Source organism: Camelus bactrianus, chromosome 30 (assembly GCF_048773025.1).
Source record: "Camelus bactrianus isolate YW-2024 breed Bactrian camel chromosome 30, ASM4877302v1, whole genome shotgun sequence".
Taxonomy (NCBI): Eukaryota; Metazoa; Chordata; class Mammalia; order Artiodactyla; family Camelidae; genus Camelus; species Camelus bactrianus.
The window spans coordinates 20,996,371-21,014,772 of record NC_133568.1 but is presented as its reverse complement, the minus strand read 5'-3'; the positions used below and the strand labels follow the sequence as shown (position 1 = coordinate 21,014,772).

The window sequence follows — 18,402 nt, the reverse complement described above, 5'->3', positions numbered from 1 at the left end:
ACAAATCGTAGCTCCCACTTCCCTGGCTTAATGTCTTCTCTCGTCTGCCAGCTGGCAGCAGTTAGTGGTTTTTCCCCAGCCAGACTTTTTTTTCCCAGCAAAAATAGAAAGCTTCAAATTAGTGGAATAATAATGGGCAATGAAATGGAGATTATCGGTGAGCTGTTTACTGTTAAAATGTTAAACTTTCTCATAAGGTACCAAGTGAAGCATCCAGCAGACGCTTCTGCTCTTCTTACTTGGATGTTGGCGTGGAACCCCAAGCATAACTCCAGCTAGTTCCACGTCTGTTGTCCCCGCCTCAGGGACATGGGGTCTGCGTCCGTGGTTTAGACACAGTTCCTGGGTCAAATGTTGGCTCGTCACTTTCTGGTTCTCTTTTATTTCTCCCAGTGAATGTTCCTCCTTATTTTTAGTCAGAGGAAACAGCAGGTAATGGTTTCGTCATCTGTCACGGGATGCAGGTACATGGAGGAATGAGGACGGGAGCGGAGAAGAGATGGGAATGGAGGACAGTCCAGAGGGGACTGAGGGAGGGGAGATTGTTGTAACGCATCTGTGTGTTTTTTCTTCACGCGGTTTCTATTTTCCTCTTCATGACACAGGGAAAATGGGGCACAAGAGGATGGCTGTGTCCCAGGTCTAAGTCGAGTCCCTGGGACGCACCCCGCCAAGTGAAGGTCGTTGGCTTCACACAGGAAAGAATTCAAGAGTGAGGCACAGTACAGTGAAGGCAGTTTTATTCCGGGGGATACGTACTCCATAGACAGAGCCCAGGCCGTCTCAGAGGCCAGAGAGTCCACGAGGCCTGGGGGTGGGTAAAGCAAAAGCAGATTGACACGCTCCAGAGACAGAGTGCAGGCGGGCAAGAGAAAAGGCGGGGTGGGGGGGAGAGAGCTGGGGTGGTTCGTTTTTATGGGCTCGGTAACTTCATATGCTAACAGGTGGGAGGGTTATTCCAGCTGCTTTGGGGAAGGGGCAGGCATCCCAGGACTCGGCCATCACCCATTGTTGGACCTTTGCTGGGCAGCCTTGCAACTGTCCCGGCACCTGTGGGAGGGCCAGTTAGCAGCTATTGTATCTTAGCGGATATTGAAGTTCCAGGTCTGCTGGGAGCTGAATCTTCTACTAACTCAGGGCTAACTCGCTGTGTCATTCTTTTCATGATTGCGCCCTGCACCCTCTGAGTGGGGTGCACAATTCTGGTAGACTGGCTCGGAGTGTAGTATTCGCATGCTGATGTGGAACCCAGAGCAGAGGGTTGCTCCAGAGCTCGCTGGGCAGTGCTCCTTGTGTCTGGACCTTCCGTGGAGCCTGCCTGACATGTGCTGGGCAGAGGTTGTTGTCCACGGAGGCTTCCAGATTGTTATCAGCTGAAAGTGTCGCATGCAGGCTCCAGAAGGAGGGACTGCCAACCTGACTGACAGTGGCTCACCAGACAGTGACTTGGGCTGTGTCACCGCACAGCTCTGGCTATTTGTGTTACATCAGATGCTTCGATGTAGACTCTGGGGAACCAGCCAAGAAATTGTTTCATCCCCTCTAAAAGCACAGACTTAGTTTTACTCATTTGTCCCACAAACCTTCTGATTCCATTCATACTTACCTCTTGATTAAAATCTTTAACCTACAATGAGAAAGCATATGAAAAAGAGTATGTATGTATATATATATATATATATATATATATATATATATATATATATATATATAACTGAATCACTGTGCTGTACACCAGAAACTAACACAACATTGTAAATCAACTCTGCTTCAGTAAAAAAATAAAATAAAACCTTTATATACAGATATATTACCTATGTTGGTAAACTTTTGGTTCTGCATTATTTTGTTGCCTGTTTGAAGGGAGCAGAAAAAGAGAAAGAGGTAGTTGTGTCCTAAGTTAATAATAGAATAGTATTAGCACAATTCTGTGTGTTGCTGTCGTTAGTTGTGGCCTACCATCTGTCTGTTTAGCAATATGTACAGACGTTACTAATGGGGATGGAGGAACAGGAACCATATGAATGGGGAACAGGGGTTGGGGGGAGAGTGTCTGCTCTAGTCTCTTATGATGTTTGATGTTCAGACTGCATGAATTTATTAGGTATTCAAAAAAACTTCCAAAACAGAAAGAAGAACTCCAGGTGCATCAACATGATCTAATAGGGACCCCGCAGAAGAGAGTAAATACCATGGGGCAGAGACAACTGAGTGATAATGGTTGTCTGTTCAGTTTGGGCTGCGGGACACCACTGACGGGGTGGTTTAAACAGCAAACATTGTTTCTTTCTCGCAGTTCTGGGGGCTGAAAGTCTGAGGTCAGGGCACCAGCGTGGCTGGCTGGGTTCTTGGCGAAGGCTCTCTTCTTGGTTCACATACGCTGCCTACTTTTTGTGTGCTTACTTGGTTGAGAGCTCTGGTCCCTTCACTTCCTTATAAGGACACCAATTACATCATGGGGACTCACCCTCATGACCAGTTCTAACCCTAATTACCTCCCAAACACCTCACGTGCAAATAGCATTACATTGGGGATTGAGATTTCAAGACAGACGTCGGAGGGACCCAGACATTCAGGCCGTAGCAATGACTGAGACTGTCCGGAACTGAAGCAAGATACAAGTTTCCAGGTGACAAGCATCTACTGATGAGCAAGATAAAATTTTAAAACAGTTTTAAAATGCTCTTAATACAGTGAAGTATCAAGAACACCATCAAGAACAAAAATAAGATTATTAAAACTACAAGAAGCAAGAATTACCTGGATATCGACTTTCTCATCTGCCACTTTGGTACCAGAATAATAAAATTGTACCCTTAAAAAGTGCTGAGGGATGCTTTGAACCTAGAATTGTACACCTGTGCTCTAATTCAATAATGACGGCAAAGTATGACTATCTTAGGACTCACAGCAGTTCAGAAAGTTACTACTTACTGCCTTGCTGAATGAATTATTAAAGTACATTTTAAAAATGAATCTAATTGTAAGTAGGAAAATGCAAGGAAGAACCCTTAATTGTCAAGAATGTCTGATTTGGAGGAAATACACCACAATTCAAGCCTTAAAAAAATTAACTGAAAAATTTTCTAGGATTCTCTGTTCGACCAGCTGACAGTGAGGCAGTTTTATTGCTGGCAGAGATAGTAATCATAATCACTAGCAATGAAGTACTGTGTATGCTGAGCCTTCTTTTCACTGCTTGTTATGTATGAATTCATTTCACCATGACAGCAACTTTATGAGAAAAGCATGTTTTCTCTAGTTTACACTGAAAGAAGACTGAAGCATGAAGAAGCACCAGTCCTGGCCGGTGGTTAGATGACTCATAACTGTTAGAACTGGGGTTTGGATGCAGAGAGACAAGGCTACCTCTTTAGCCACCATGCTCCGGAGGGTCATCATCCCTGCCTTCCGTCACAGAGAGGATGATGCCTGGAATACATTTGCAGGATCCAGCCAGAATCTGCAGCCAGCTCACACTCCCCGAACCTCAGATCTCCCTTAGTTCTCTCAGCTTAAATTACGTTGCTCTCTGCCTCTAAGCCGCTCAAAAGCATTCCGTGCTATTTGAAGCAAACACACTTGAAGCCATCTTATGTTTCCCTTCTGTCTTGCACCCAGTCCATCTCTACCCACTCTGAACTCTCACCCTGATCAGTGATTATAGCCTTGATATTATAGCCTTCTGTCTGGACCGCTAGACCTGATGTGTATTCTCGATGTCCTTGAGGTTTAAACACGGACGTCCGCAAAGGACTCTGACCCAGACTGTTCTTGTGAGTTGCTGTAGCTTCTGCTGCTGTGAGAAGGTGGCTCTAATCCATTTTTCACACAACTCCACCCCACCCCCAACACTGGGGCTCCTTGCAAGAGGATTGTTTATTCCCCTGGCTCCTTTATTCTATCTGTTTTCTTCATGTTTCCCACAAATGAGCCATGATGCCTGATTCCTGAGAATCAGGATAAACAGGTCTTATGATCGAAAGACCTAATGGAATGGCAACAGACAAATGGTTGTGTGAAAATACATTTATTTTTCATATATTTGCAATCTTGTGTAAGTTACAGACACATCTGTGTGATACCTAATGCTAAAAATGCACACAGCATACATGTGCCTGTTGTTCAGTGCTTTCTTCTAGGTTCTTATTCTAGAAAGGCATGGAAAGACACCTAGTCACCCTTCATTATAAGAACAAATAAGTCCATTTCCTTAGAAAGAAAAATAAGTGATGACCTGCTTCTGTAACAGTACCCGCTACAGTAGACAGTGAACAATAACAAAAAACTGTTATATAAAATAATAAATAATGCCAAAAAAGTTAATGCTATAAAATAAGTCAAGAGTAAGGAAGATCTAAGTGGAACATCCTCCCATTTTAGGAGACGAAGTGATTAATAGAGTGGTAATGTTATAATTTGACAATTGTCAAGCTATGTCTGTGTTTATACTCAGTATGTAAGAAAAAATGCTCATAAAAAACAGAAATATGTAGAAAAGATCTCTAAAGTTTTGGCCGTTGTAGCAATTCTGAGGTTTAACCTCATATTACAAAGTCCTGTGCAGAAACAGAACCTCTGAACTTAAGGAGATGCAAATCTGCCGAAAAAGAGGATGTTCTTGGTTATCTTGTGCATGATAAAGAAGAGGAAAGGATGGTCTGCCACAAACTGTGGGCCTCCGTGGCCAGTTCTCCCAGACATAATGGCCCCGGTGCCAGCAGCTGCTTCAGTGCCCTCCTCGTTAACATCCACAGTGGCTTGATGGAACACTTCGGACAGAAACAGGTCATTCTTTTCTGACATCCCTAAGAAATTGGCTTGGCCCTTGCTGAAGGCATCAGCCATGCCCATGCTCTTCAGAATGGGTTTGAGTTCATAATGCTCTTCTAATTTGAACTGGGGAAGGTACACCTCCACGTCGTCTCCGGCCATGGTGTCTTCGCTGATCCACCTGTTGAGTTTGTCGTAGGTTATTTCACTTTCCAGCTGCAAATCCAAAAGACAAAACAAAATCAATGAGTGCTTAAAAGAGAAGGAAAACAACTTCTAAGACTAACGTTGAAAATCAGTGACTTTAACTTTACTATATTGTGGGTGATATGCAAATTTTTAATTGAAGTGTAGTCAGTTACAACGTGTCAATTTCTGGTGTACAGCATAATGTTTCAGTCATATATACATACACTTGTTTTCATATTCTCTTTCATTATAGATATAAGATAATGTAAGATAGTGAATATAGTTTGCTAAGCTATACAGAAGAAATTTGTTTTTTATCTGTTTTATATACATTGGTTAATATGTGCAAATCTCGAACGCCCAATTTATCCCTTCCCACCCCGTTTCCCCTCGGTAACCATAATTTAACAGATTGGTAAGAAAGGTAGCCTGTATGACATATGTTTAAGGCTTTGAATGAAAGTTTGAGACATGTCACAGTTACTCTCAACCAATTCATATCTTTCTATGAGAAGTTGCACACCATTTCCTAAGGTGTAGACACGTGCAAAGGTCAGTTTAGCTCCAAAAGTTCGGAACAATTGAAGCTGGAACACCTTACCAGCTCCAAGCCAGTGGAGAATTCAGCAATTTCATCTGGAAGCAGCAGGAACATGCTGACATCACCAGCGTAGGGGAGTTCTAGAATCTGAACCTTTAGGTCTGCTATGTATCCAATGTTCAGCTTTTCGTGCAAGAACATCATCTGCACTGGTGTGCTCTGAGTCTGCAGTTATTAAACAGTAAAAGGTGAAAGGTGATACTAAAAGGTCAAAAGGTTGACAGACATAAAAGTGAATGGGTTCTGCTTTCATACTGAAAAACTATGTTTTTAAAAATCAACAGAAAATAATATCTGTATACCCTTTCTCTGACCTATTTAGTTTTATCAAGATTATATCCATTAGTAATAAGATGGACAGTTACAATTATAGCAATACTAGAACGTTTGTTCAGTGCCTACTGGGGGCCAAGAACACTGCAAAACCCCACTGGATCCTTACAACCACCTCTTGAGTTGGATATTATTGTTACCATAGTTTTACAGATCACAAGGTGGAATGCGTGGACCGCGAGTAACATCATAGCTGGTAGGTGGTAGAGCCTGCATGTGAGTCCAGGATTGTGTAACTGTAAAGCCCATGGTTTTCACCACTACTCATGTGGAATTACTGAGTGCTATTCAGTAGCTCGAAAGAGTCAATAAACTGTCCAGCGTGCATAACTTACAACTAGCAAAAGATGAATGGGCGTCAGTGAGTGGTCCCTAATTTTTCTTTCTGTCTCTTGTCAAAGGCCCTAAAATGTATATTAAGAAAATCTGTCTCATTGTCTCATACCAAGTTCACACGGAAAGGATAAAGCCTGTTTAATTTCTTCTGAAATGGAGTTTTCCACTTTCCTTTGAAGTAGACAGCATTCACCAGGACCATCTTCGTGTCCACACCTACAGAACCTTCAGGTAACAAGTTTGGGACTTTGCCTGCAGAAAATATGATACATGTTTAGGTTTTATGATTAAGAACTGTGAAGTTATGATTTCTTGAATCTTTTGAGTCACCATCAAACTCAGCATCCACGTTTGTCAAACTGCAGAGATGCTGATCTTCAAGTTCAAGTTTTTCTCCTTATTTATTTAAATCAGAGGTAAACCTCAGGCCAAATTGCTCAGGTTTGCAAAATCCAAGAGAAGGAATGCAGTTAAGATTTAGAATTACTATCAGACTTGGAAAAAATTGTGTTTTCTTTTTATATTGTTTTCTCAAAGTTTTGTAGTTGTATAAAGTTACTTAATTCCGATGGGAGTGAAAATGAGTCTCTTAAGGGGCGTAAGGGTGCCTTTCCACAGTAAGTCACTCGGGCTCCTTCCAGATCTGCTCCAGAGAGTCTATGGGTCTGACCCACTGATTCATTCAAAAACAGGTTTTTTGGAAGTTATGCTAGACCTACCCTGGGAGTAGAGCAGATTCATGAAATGAGAAGGGAGAATCGTCCTGATGGGGCTGAGATTATCGATTATTAAATCAGTTGGGAAACAACATGTGACAAGTTCTACAAGAGAACTTAAAAATTCAGAGAGCTATGACAACACAGAGAGTGAGCCAGGGATGCTGCCCAGAAATGGTAACATCTGAGTGTGGCCATTTTTTAAAAAAAAAAGTTGGTTTAAGAAACAGCCGTTTATAGTGAATGCCTGCTCTGCAGTATTTCAACCACTAAATACGTTATTTTATTTAATCCTCACAACTACTCTAGGAGGTGACTGTTACTAGTGTCATCTTGCATAAATGAACACCATGGTGAAAGAGGTTAGCAATCTTCCCAAGGTCATGGTGCTTATAAAGTAGTCAGAATTCTGTCTCTGCAAGACCGCCGTCTTCCATTCCTGCTGACAGACATAGGACTCGAATAAAAAGGTCACTGTTTTCAGTATACTCATTCAGTATCTCCATTCAGTATATCCCCTAGGCAATTTAAATTTTTGGTTGCTGTGGAAATCTACTAAGATTTTATTTAACTTTGTGATGCATGTGACAAAATTAGTATTTGATCATAACGAAACAAAATTTTCTCAGATTATTATAAAATTTGGTAAAAGAGTGCTCGCAAATGGCAACTTGGCATTTTGGCAACTTAACTGATTGAATTACAGCCCTTCAGCACAAATGCGCAAAGAGAAGATAACTTCTTGCTGTTCTCAAAAAAGGGAAACTGTCACGTCTGTAATGTTGCAATCCAGTTTTACTTTCAGTTCTGTTAATCTTTTCTTTCTCTGCTTCCTTTTTGTCAGTGCTGTGTCAGTGTTTCAGAGCAGTAATTTAAAAATCTCAAAATGAAAAACCAAAGTAGATCAACTATTTTCAGAGAAACAAAAATATTTTTTTAATTCTATAGAACTTAGTTTAGGTGTTTTTTGTTTTGTTTTTGTTTTTGTTTTTTTGCATTACTGTAGCTAAGAAACCAAGACACCATACTATTGCTTGAAACAATGTTTTAAACGTAAGAAGTAAATAAAAACCTGGGGGAGGGAGATGGTTTGCATTAAGTTATCAAACTCTTTAAACATCCAATTGAAGAATCCCAGAATTAGACTAAAGCTCAGAAGAAGAGGGGACTCCAGCTTCACCACTGTTACTGGGATCTTGGATGAGTCAGTTAAGAATTAGGAACGTGAGTTCCAGTGGTAGCAGGAGCTTAGACAATCACAAAGAGGTAAAACAGGAACTCAACAATAAACTGACTATGAATGGTGAAATAGAAGAAGGGGTTAAAATAATTTTATCATCCCCCTCGTCCATTGCCAGTATTCTCACACCCATCACTCAGCTGAAAGTCAAGCCTTTTATTCTTTGTTTTTTGTCCACAGTGGACACAGAGTCACAATTATTTCAAGGCTGTATTTCCTATATTAGAAAACAAGTGTCTCCTCTTATATTCTAAGGTAATAACCAAAATCAAATTATTTAAGTACTGAATATATGTCTTCTATTAGCGGACCTCAGTTGTTTTTTCTCACTTAAACACTACATGGCTCAACAAGAATGAGGTTATATTAACCCAAAAGCTAAGGTTGGGTGATTTTCAAGGGAATAAGGACTCAGTTCAAGGATGGTTTTTAAAAACTAGATCAGAGTTATCTAACTGGAAAGAAGAACAGAAAATATGTCCTTGGTTTTACCTTTGGTTTGAGTCTCGACCCAAGAATTAATCTTTTTTCTGGCTTCTTCTGAACATTCTAGGAAGTCTACTGCCTGGGGTTCGGTAGAATAATATTTCTTGGAGAGTTGCATGTATTCCTTTAAAGCAAAAAAAAAAAAAAAAAAAAAAAAAGTGCCAAGGGTTACATAGAATTTATACTGAACAAGCCTTAGTGTAATGGTAAATTATAAGCTCTCTATCAAGACTGGGGAGCCAATCATAAGGAACAGCTTTGGAAGTGTCATCATTGCAAGTCTGGGGCCCTGTCATTTAAATCGCAGTCTTCACTTACTTCCTTGAATCCTGCAGACTTCTCTCCAAACAGCTTATTGGCACTTTCCAATAAATACTCCCCTGTGGACGCGTTGATTGCAGAGCTGAGAGAATGGAAGGATGAATGGATGGTGCCTGCAGCTTGTGCCTTAAACAGAAAGGAGGGATTCTCATTGTATAACACAGTATTTCTTAAGCAAAGGGTTTTTTTTTCAATACATCCATAAAGTGCTGTATTAAAGGATGCTTTTCCTCTGGCGCTTCAGAGGAATCTCCGAGGAAATAATTTGATATGGATATGATACATGAAATCTAATCAGGTCATTTTTCACTTATTTCATATCTTACTGTGCCTCTGGATTGGATTTAACCATGAAGGAACCAAGATCCTAGAAGAAAGTCAGGTTCCTTTTATAGTTTCCTAAACTCCAAAGTCTCTAAGCAATTTTTCTTATAATAAAATGTTACCTTAGAAATTTTTTTTAAGTTCATGTAACTTCTACAAATACCATTTTATAATTAAGGGGTAGTCTGTACAGTGGAAAATCTGGGTTTTTAGAAAGCCACGAAAGTGAGGGGAATTCCAGTCCCCAGACTGAAGTTTGTGAGCACGATGACAGACACAGGGCTTAGTGACAGCGGCGGCGGCTGGGTGAAGCAGAGGTCAGAGCCCTGCAGAGGGACGGCCAGCTGTCCATTCAGACCTGGCCAAATGTCCTTCCTGCTCCTGAGTCCAGAATCCCTGGGTGACAGGCAGATGGAGCACCAGTGTTCCCAAGAGGTGTCTCCCCATAACCTGACTCTGGAGTGCGATTGTGGGAGTTGTTACCGATAAGAGTGCATCTGTGTGATGCTCCTGTGGTTTACCTGGGGAGCTGGTGTTCAAGGAGGTGGAGGATTGAGAAGAGATATTATTACCTGAGGTAGATTGGATAGATAGATAGATAGATAGATAAATAGATAGATATATAGATGATAGAGAAGAGAGAGGAGGATGGGAGAGAAGGGTCATCTGAGGGGCAGTGACCTCTCATGCTGTCACCAGGCCTGGCCATCTCCATTTCTCAATTGCTTGCCACTCCTTAACCTCTCCCCTCTGGAAATCTGCCTCCTTGTATATGTAGTCAAAGCATCTCTACTTCTAGATGCTTGGTTCTAGAATAAATTATCCACACCCAGCTAATGGCCAAGTGGTGTGGTAGAATTTAGAAATAGTCTTGGCCTGGAGGTCAGGATTCTACCCTGGCTCTGTGCTGACTTATCAGGGTGACTAGGATGTTTGCTTAAGGACTGTGGGTCTTTGTTCTCTGTGACTGAGGGAAGTTTTACTAGGTTCCTTTCCAGTCTGGCATTGTGACTTTAAGACAAGAAGATTCTGGAAACAAAACACCAAAGAAATAGGGATGGATGAGTCAGATACCTGCAAAATAGCGTCAGGGTAGGTACCCTTCTGGATCTGCTGCATGGATTCACTGCCGGTGACGTTCTCTGGGGTCATTGGGGTGCCTTCACGGACTCCAACTTTGTTAAACTGAAGCACCTACAATCAGAATTAGAAAATGGGGACATTTTTCTGCTAAGTTACTTAACTTTTGAGCCAGTGGCTATCAGGTACCTATTAACGGTCGTATGCCTAGTTCCCTGCTTTGGTGTCTGGGCAGCAAGCTTAGGTAGGTATTTTTCATATGTAATATGTAAGTGCCAGCCAACTGAAATTCCCCTTGTAGGAGACAGCATGAGTTATTTTATACTGCCTATAACTCATATACTGGCCATTTTGACAACAATTTGTTATTATGGGTTGATTTATAACCTCTCCATTAAATTATGTAAATTACCATCCAACTCATAAGTTACCTTGAAAACATGTCAGTATTTTGAAAGAAGTAATAAGGTTAACTCCTGACCTTGTATTTCTCTTTTCAGTGGCCTTATATATTATTCACTTCTAATCTGTCAAAAACTACAAGCCAAAGTTAGCTTAAGCATAAAAACAGATCACTTAATATTAGCGGGGGGTGACCTAAAATATTTGCACGTACCTTATTTACACATAAAGAAACCCCACACCACTGTCCATGTGGGGGGCAGATGGCAGAAGCCAGATGACAATACAAATCTCTATGTTGTAGGTGGAAGGTCCAGATAACAGTGAGGCTGACAGATGAAGGCTGGCCCTGGAAGGTGCCTCAGGTCCCCTCCTGGAGCACCATAGCCTCAGCCAGTCTCAGCACCCCCAGACTGGCCCTGCCGCCTACCCTCTCACCTCCAACCTTCTTTGGGTCCCCTAGGTCCCTGCAGTGCATCCCTGTGGGGCCTCAGGTAAGGGGGAGCTTGTCTGGTAAATGGACTTTTGGTGGAGGTTCTGCTAAAGAAGGAAAGGCGGACTTGTCCAGCCAGGCAGGCAGTTTCTAGGCTGGAAGGAGAGGCGTTAGGGCTCGTGGGGTCTTTCTCTGCTCTTCAGAGCATACATTGTAAGTCGTACCTAATACTCTCTGAAAACAAGTGGTCCGACTGCCCCCATGTAAGGGGAGACAACTTCCTGTAACAGCTTCTCTGCTTTTCCTCCCTTTTATTGACCCTTAAGTCGGGGGGTCTCCTGGCCAGCACTAAAGCCTTCCTGAATCACTGCAAAAGTCCCTGCGGGAGTGGGGGATGTGAGGTGACCCTGGGCCGTGCTGAGGCCACGGAGAAAACAGCAAGGCAGGCACCCTGCCCACAGGGGCAGCTTCACCTGGGCAGGTGTGTGGGTGTGTCCGAAAGATGGGAGCTGGGTGAAGACCCCCCTGCTGGTGGCACGTGGCCTACGCTCCGTGCGAGTTTATCCCTTCTGTCTACCCCTGTCTTTCCACGACAGCCTTACCAGCTCTATCCATTCCCACCTGCGTGGCCTCGTCTCGCCCTAATTTTCTCATCTGTAAAATGACTATGGTCATCCCAGCACCTGCCTCCCAGGACTCTGTGCTCTGTGGGTAAATTCGTAAGTCAGAGAAGAAAGGTGCCTGGCGAGGGTGCTAAAACGTCTCCACTGTTGTAACAGTGACTGCGACCAGGTGCCTCTCCTGTCACCTCCAACCTGCATGAGGATCTTGCCGGTTATGCTTTTTCATTCTCATTTTAAACATGAGAAAACTGAGACTCAGAGAGTTGAAATGGCTTCACTCATACCCCTAGTAAGTGGCAAAGCCCCCACTCAAACTCCGCAGGTCTGTCCCCGGGGTCCGTGCTTCGGCCTCCAAGCCAGAGAGTGTCTCCTCTTTTCATAGGAGAGAATTAACCAGATTCGCCTTCGAACGTTAACATCCGCACGTGCAGCAGAGTTACAAGAAAACTATAGAAAATGCTTAAAGTGCTTTCCAGATAGAGAAAAGCTGTGTGGTGCCCAGAGTGACAACTAAGTTAACTTTCCTTTGGTATCAAAGTCAGCTTTCTCACTTGAAGCACCCAGAGCCCTTCATTTAGCATTTGTCCTCAAAATATATTGCTTCTGATTCCTTTACATTAAAAAATGAAGACCCTGATGTTTTCTAGTTTTCAGTGCAGTCCACTGCATTTATTCTTTCAAGGCAAAGAAATAAAGGGAAAGGAGTTTTGCAAAATGTTGCTGGTATCAGTGAGTTGAGCAACTGAGTTTTGCTCTAAGTGTTGTTGTCTAAACCGCCACAAACTCCGGGAGTAGATCTCCCATCCCTTTTCCTCCTGCGATGAGATTGGCTAGCACTCTGTGAGCCACTCCAAACAAGGCCTGTCTCAAGTAGTTCACCCTGTCCCTGGAAGGCTATATATATCATCTGTCTATATACACACACTCAGGTACAGTTCTTGTGGGAAACTCGAAAGTAGCCAGCGGCGTTTTGGTGTGACTGAAAGCAGAATCCATGCTCGTGAGAACCAGAACCTGTACTTAAAGCATTCAGTTTTCATGTTTGCGTGCATGGGAATAGGAAAGAATTTTAATTATATGATTGCCTTGTCTGGTCACTGACCCAGGACATACAGGCTCATGTGCATTTTAATTGTGCTGGATTTATACCATAGGACTATTGCAGAGTACAGGTGAAGTAGTTCACTGAACTCTCATGGCCCCAGACTCAGAGAAAGCGTGCCCTGACTGAGCTGGTATCCATTCACCAAGGAAGGAAGCCGGTGGCCTTGACAGAAATACCTCCCGATGGTGCCCCACACCTTGTCCTCCTTGGCTTTGAAGACCTGCCATCACGTCTGGCCCCATTTTGTTGGCGTGACCTCACAGGGCTGAGAACACTGGCTGAGGCCCTCTCAAGTCTCCAAGAGTGCAGAGACCACAGCTCTGGGACACTTTTTTTCCCTCTCGGTGACATTCTCTTAAAACCACTAGGAGGAATTCTTTCCATAAATGGGGAACAAACACATCACTGTGGCAGAGCGATGGAAGGAGCCTGGACGAGGAGGAGGAAACCATGTGAAACCCCGGGGAAAGGTGTTTCGTTCCCGCTGCCACTCTCTCACCTGTCAAACGACACTTGTCTTAAAACCGAGAGACAAAGCATGCAAATACTTTGAAAAGTCTAAACATTATGTTATCAAAATGTAACATGTTGTCACTATTAACTATTTCTAACCTTGCAGGATAAGAAACTCCAATACGCCTTCTGCTAAGTGTACCATTGAGGGCTTCCGTGGTTTGGCTGTTTTATAGATTTGAATCTAAGGCACTCTTGTTGTAATGGCTTGTGATGATAGCTGACCTTGTTATAGTCCAGATACGACAAGCAGAAAATCAGAGCAATTCTACAGATCAGTTTAGGAATCATCCGGTTCTAATTCGGAGCTTTAACAGACACTTACTTTGGCCATCTGGTCTGCTGTGCTGCCCCTGGCACCCAGGTAGACCATGGCCATGGTGGATGAGATGCTCCACGGGGAGAAGAAGAGATTCTGGGTGGCGCTTGCATTTGCCAGGTGCTTGAAGAAATTGAGGGCAAAGATGGTGTTGGCCACATAAAGTTCTTCCATTGTTTCAATCTAGAAGGAAAGTGAGGGGGAAAGAAAACTCTAAAAGATGACTCAACATTTTGGGTGATGTCAGCAGAGTATCACAAGCTGTACCCTGTAGGGAAGGGGTTCCCTCTCCGTTCTTTCTTCATCGAACAGCACGAAGCAGAGCAGGGGCAGCAACACTCTGGGACCTGTGCACCCATAATGGGTACCATGCTTGATACAATGCCCAGCTGTCAACGTCTGGAAAGTCTTAATAATATTAAACAAGGGACCCTGCCTGCATTTTCGTTTTGCACTGGATCCTGCAAATTACGTAGCCTGTCCCAAGATAGAGGAAACAGTTACATGATGAATAGTGACACTCCACGTGATAATCATGATAATCACCTCAACAGCAATAAATAGTCTATATTGAATTCTTACTGTACAACAGTTGCTGCTTTAAACATTCCACCTGAACTAACCAGTTAATCCTTACAGAAATGAGGAAGGCATTGCTGTTCCTGTTTCACAAAGGAAGAAACTGCTGTCTAGAGAGAATCTGAAAAGTGACCAGGCCACTCAACTATAAGGGGCAGGACTGGAAATTGAAGCTAGATGGGTGGGGGGGTGGCCTCCAGGGTCGTGCATGAGGACTGTATGTTGCACCTGCAAATACACCACACACACACACACACACACACACACACACACACACACCCTATCAACCATCTGAAGATGAATGACAGACACGCCTTCCATGACCTAAGTTTCCGCATGCAGCCAAATACTTGGACACACCCGAGATGTGTGTGGGTACCTGTTGGTTCAGGCCAACAGACAGTATCTTATGCTTTCCTAATGGCTTACAACACACCCTACAATTACCAAAATACATAAATATATCAAACGACTCTGACTCTCATCATCCTACGGGAAGACAGTGGCTGTGGAGCCACTGGGAGAGGCCCCGGCTGAGCCTGGTCCTGTAGCTCGACAGCCTTGAGCTCACGCAGAAGGGCTTCCCGGTCTCGTCTCTCCCTAATGCACGGCTGTCTTCTATGAACATTTCTTTCTAAGAAAGTGATTGCAATTGGTATCAAAATTTGCCATGTGAAATACCAACCCAGTTGTATTTTATCAAGACCAGATAGTAAATTGAGGAAACCTTGTCCCTGAAACTCTGACACATCTTCTCATCTCTTCACTTAATAGTCACAGGATCTGTATGAGGTCACTATTGTGATCTTTATGGTGTAGGTTACGTCCTGACACCCAGAGAGGTTAAGTAACTTGTACAAGGTCCCAGAGTTTGAATGTAATAATGCAGGAACTCAAGCCTAGGTCTGCTTCAGAAACCCACCATACCCAGTGTCCCATCCTGCCCCGCCTGCTGCTGCTTAACTTCACTACTCTGTGCAAGAGTCTAGGCAAGCTACTTGTTTGAGAAATGCTAGAAAGAGGAAACGAAATGAAGAAGGAAGCAAATTTGTAATACTCCTAGAAGGCTTATTAAGTTTTTTTTTTAAAGTATCACTATTTTTTTCTCTTGCGTCATCACTGAGTTTCAGATTCGCTCGGGTGACTCAGAAATTCATTTCCTCTTCCTCCTACCAATTTAAAATCGTCTTTACATTAATTAATCTCGGGTAGATCTTTTTTTGTAAATTATCTCCATAATGTTTCAGAAACAGAGAATTAATAACATAAATAAAATATTTCTCTACTGCGTGTGAAAAAAAGTTAGTAAGGGATCAGAGCCAGAAAAATACATGTAGATTTCTATACCTAATTCTTTATAGTGACCTGTCTAATAGTCATTCACTTTGACACTAAAATTTGTGTCAAGACAAACTATCAGAAGGCTTTTAATGCCAAGTTAGGATTTCAGTTGACTTTATAAAGAAATAAGTAAATAAGGACAGAATTAGTCATCCCAGATGCATTTACTTTTAAAAATAGTCTAAATTTTATGTTTAAGGTGCAATTAACTACACTTAACATAAAAAATAATATCTGCTGTCTATAGTGCCATTCCCAAATTCCTTCAGCCTCTCTGTTTTACCTAACTTGCGTAATTACTTGCCCCGTAAACTTAGTAACTCCTGTTAGACCAATGAAAATATGATGTCAATTGCACAGCCAGTTTCAAAGCCTAGACTGAATCTCAGCCTTCTGATTCCAACTCTAGCTCTTTTTCTACAGACCTTTCAAATAAGGCTTGAAATTTTTATATTTTTAGAAATCTATGAAGGCATATGTATATATGCATATATATAGGTATGCAGTGTTCCCTCACTTTCCAATAAGTTCATGCCTTACATTTGGGTGGGAATCTGCCTAAGAAGATGTAAAATTGAAGTCAAATAGCATAATCGCTCAGAACACCTGTCCTGAATTTCCTCACACTAGAATTTCCTCATTGACGTTCAGATACGATACTGCTAATCCGTGTTTAATGCTATCTCTAGAAGAATGGCATGTGTGGGGCTGGGCTCTGTGAGTCTGTGTCGGTTCCTGCAACACAAGTTGACAAATGTGTCACTGAAACTTGGCACAGGTGACAAAGAACTCGGGAGGTGCTGCAGGCTCACAGCCACAGTCCCTCTGCTCGCTGGCACTGAATGTAGGATTTACTTTTGCTATAGCATTTAAAATGAATTTTTTTTTTTGCAGTGATACAGTGCAAGTATTTTGAAATTGACCACAAAAAAATTAATGAGAACAAAGAGAAAACAATAACTTCAAGGAAATTCCCCATTTTCAAAATTACCAAACTTTCCCCCCCACAAAGTTAAAAACATTTTCTGGTATTTGATAACTTTCACAATGAATAATTGTTTGTTTGTAGGGTATTAAATAATTTATTGCACTTTTAGTCAGTCAATCCAGTGACTGATTTGGCTGATTTTTCTCATTCACTAAACTGACTGATTATAAATATATTCTGGTATTGAACTGACCCAACCCAGATTCCTGCTTAATTTTTAATTGTTTTAGATGAAAACTGAGCCATCTCTTTACCTTTATTATATTTATGTACAATTTATGAATTACTTTCTATTGCTAAATTAATATATTTTAATAGATAACAGCTGTCTTCATCAAAAGTGCAAACACTAGCTAGTGAAGAATACACACATACTAACTAAGCTGTTGGATAAAACTGACATCACAACTTAAATGTACATTTTAGTTTGATGAATGTTACACAGGTGTCTGCTGGCTTCTGCCATTCACGATTACTATAAATCTTACTATAAATTTAATTCAAATCTTCAGCTAAAATATTTTCAACTAAACAAACAACTAAGCAAGAAAACACCATTAAATTTTTACTCATCCTTTAAAATCACCCCACATTTTAACTTTCATTACACTAATAGTGTAAATTATCTCAGTAATGTTTCAGAAACAAACTGAGAATGAATAACATACTTAAAAAAATGAAGAGAAAGACGTGGAAACCACTGGAGTACCTGGCACTTCTCTGAGGTGCTGCCGGGCGGAAGGTCTTCAGAGAGTTAGAGTCAGACATGGAGATGACAGGTTTTATAAACCTCTGCCCCTCCCACAAACCATTTTTTTCCCTGCCTCTTTCTAATCTGTATCCTTCGAGTGATTCAACATTTTACTCAGAAATACATCACTTGAATAGAAATGCTTGTTTGCTAAGGCATCATTTCAGAAATTTCTTGGGAGGATGATGTCATTGAGAAACCTACGAATTTGGCAATATCCACATATGCCTGTTAAAATTAGCTAAAAACTTTCAGCCCCAGTGTCAACAGTCCCCTCTGTAACTGTGCTCTTAGTACCAAGTCCTACAAAATATCCCTTCTACCTTTTGACAAGGATGGCTTGGGAGCTCTTTGCAGTACTTAAAGGCAATGGAATCCTTTCTCTCTTGAATCGAGGTGGCCCCCAAGCAACCCTTTGGGCACAGAAAGGGGAAAAAAAGAAAAGCTTTTTTTCCTTAGAAATTCTCTATTTTAAACTGTCTTACATTTTCCCAAGCTATAATTTCCTAAATAATTCTGAGTGCCACCCTAATCTCCTGTCACAGACCACACCCAAAGAGCTTTTCATTTGCCCTATTTAGAACACAGATCTTATCTTTAATTAAACAGTGAAAATACACTGTGTACTTTAAGTTGATTTTTAACTCTGGGTAAATTATAGGTGTAAATTGGAAATTGTGATGTCGAAACTTTATTCGGAAAAGCACTAGATTTTTAGATAACAACCAAAGGAACTGGAGGAGTAAAAACAGATCAAAGACGGTGCATGATGAAATAGAATTTGAGTCTGAAAAGGTTCGTATTGTTAGAGCTTATTGAAAAATGTTTGCGACACGTAAAGATGGCTTCCCTTCACTGCGCTTTACTTTCCTGTATAGGACATCCCCAAAGGGATAGGGATGAAGAGAAATAAAAGCCGCATGTTCCTTCTCTGCTGGTGTGGCGAGC

The 18,402-nt window shown here is 41.8% G+C and overlaps 1 protein-coding gene across 2 annotated transcripts; it reads right to left on the bottom strand.

The window, feature by feature from the left end:
* Window positions 1–4,015: 4,015 nt before the first annotated feature.
* On the bottom strand, window positions 4,016–17,530 carry SERPINB2 (serpin family B member 2). 2 transcript variants are annotated; one of them, XM_010961261.3, is made up of 8 exons: window positions 17,413–17,530; window positions 13,802–13,978; window positions 10,395–10,514; window positions 8,994–9,122; window positions 8,682–8,799; window positions 6,343–6,485; window positions 5,565–5,729; window positions 4,016–4,990 (listed from the first exon to the last, which is right to left on the bottom strand). In XM_010961261.3, the coding sequence occupies exons 2-8, from the start codon at window positions 13,967–13,969 to the stop codon at window positions 4,586–4,588; spliced, it is 1,248 nt and encodes a 415-aa protein (XP_010959563.2). In that variant the 5' UTR covers window positions 13,970–13,978; window positions 17,413–17,530; the 3' UTR covers window positions 4,016–4,585. The 2 variants fall into 2 exon arrangements, with proteins under 2 accessions (XP_010959563.2, XP_045377402.2); XM_045521446.2 differs by having other exon boundaries at window positions 17,372–17,500.
* Between the last annotated feature and the right edge of the window lie 872 nt (window positions 17,531–18,402).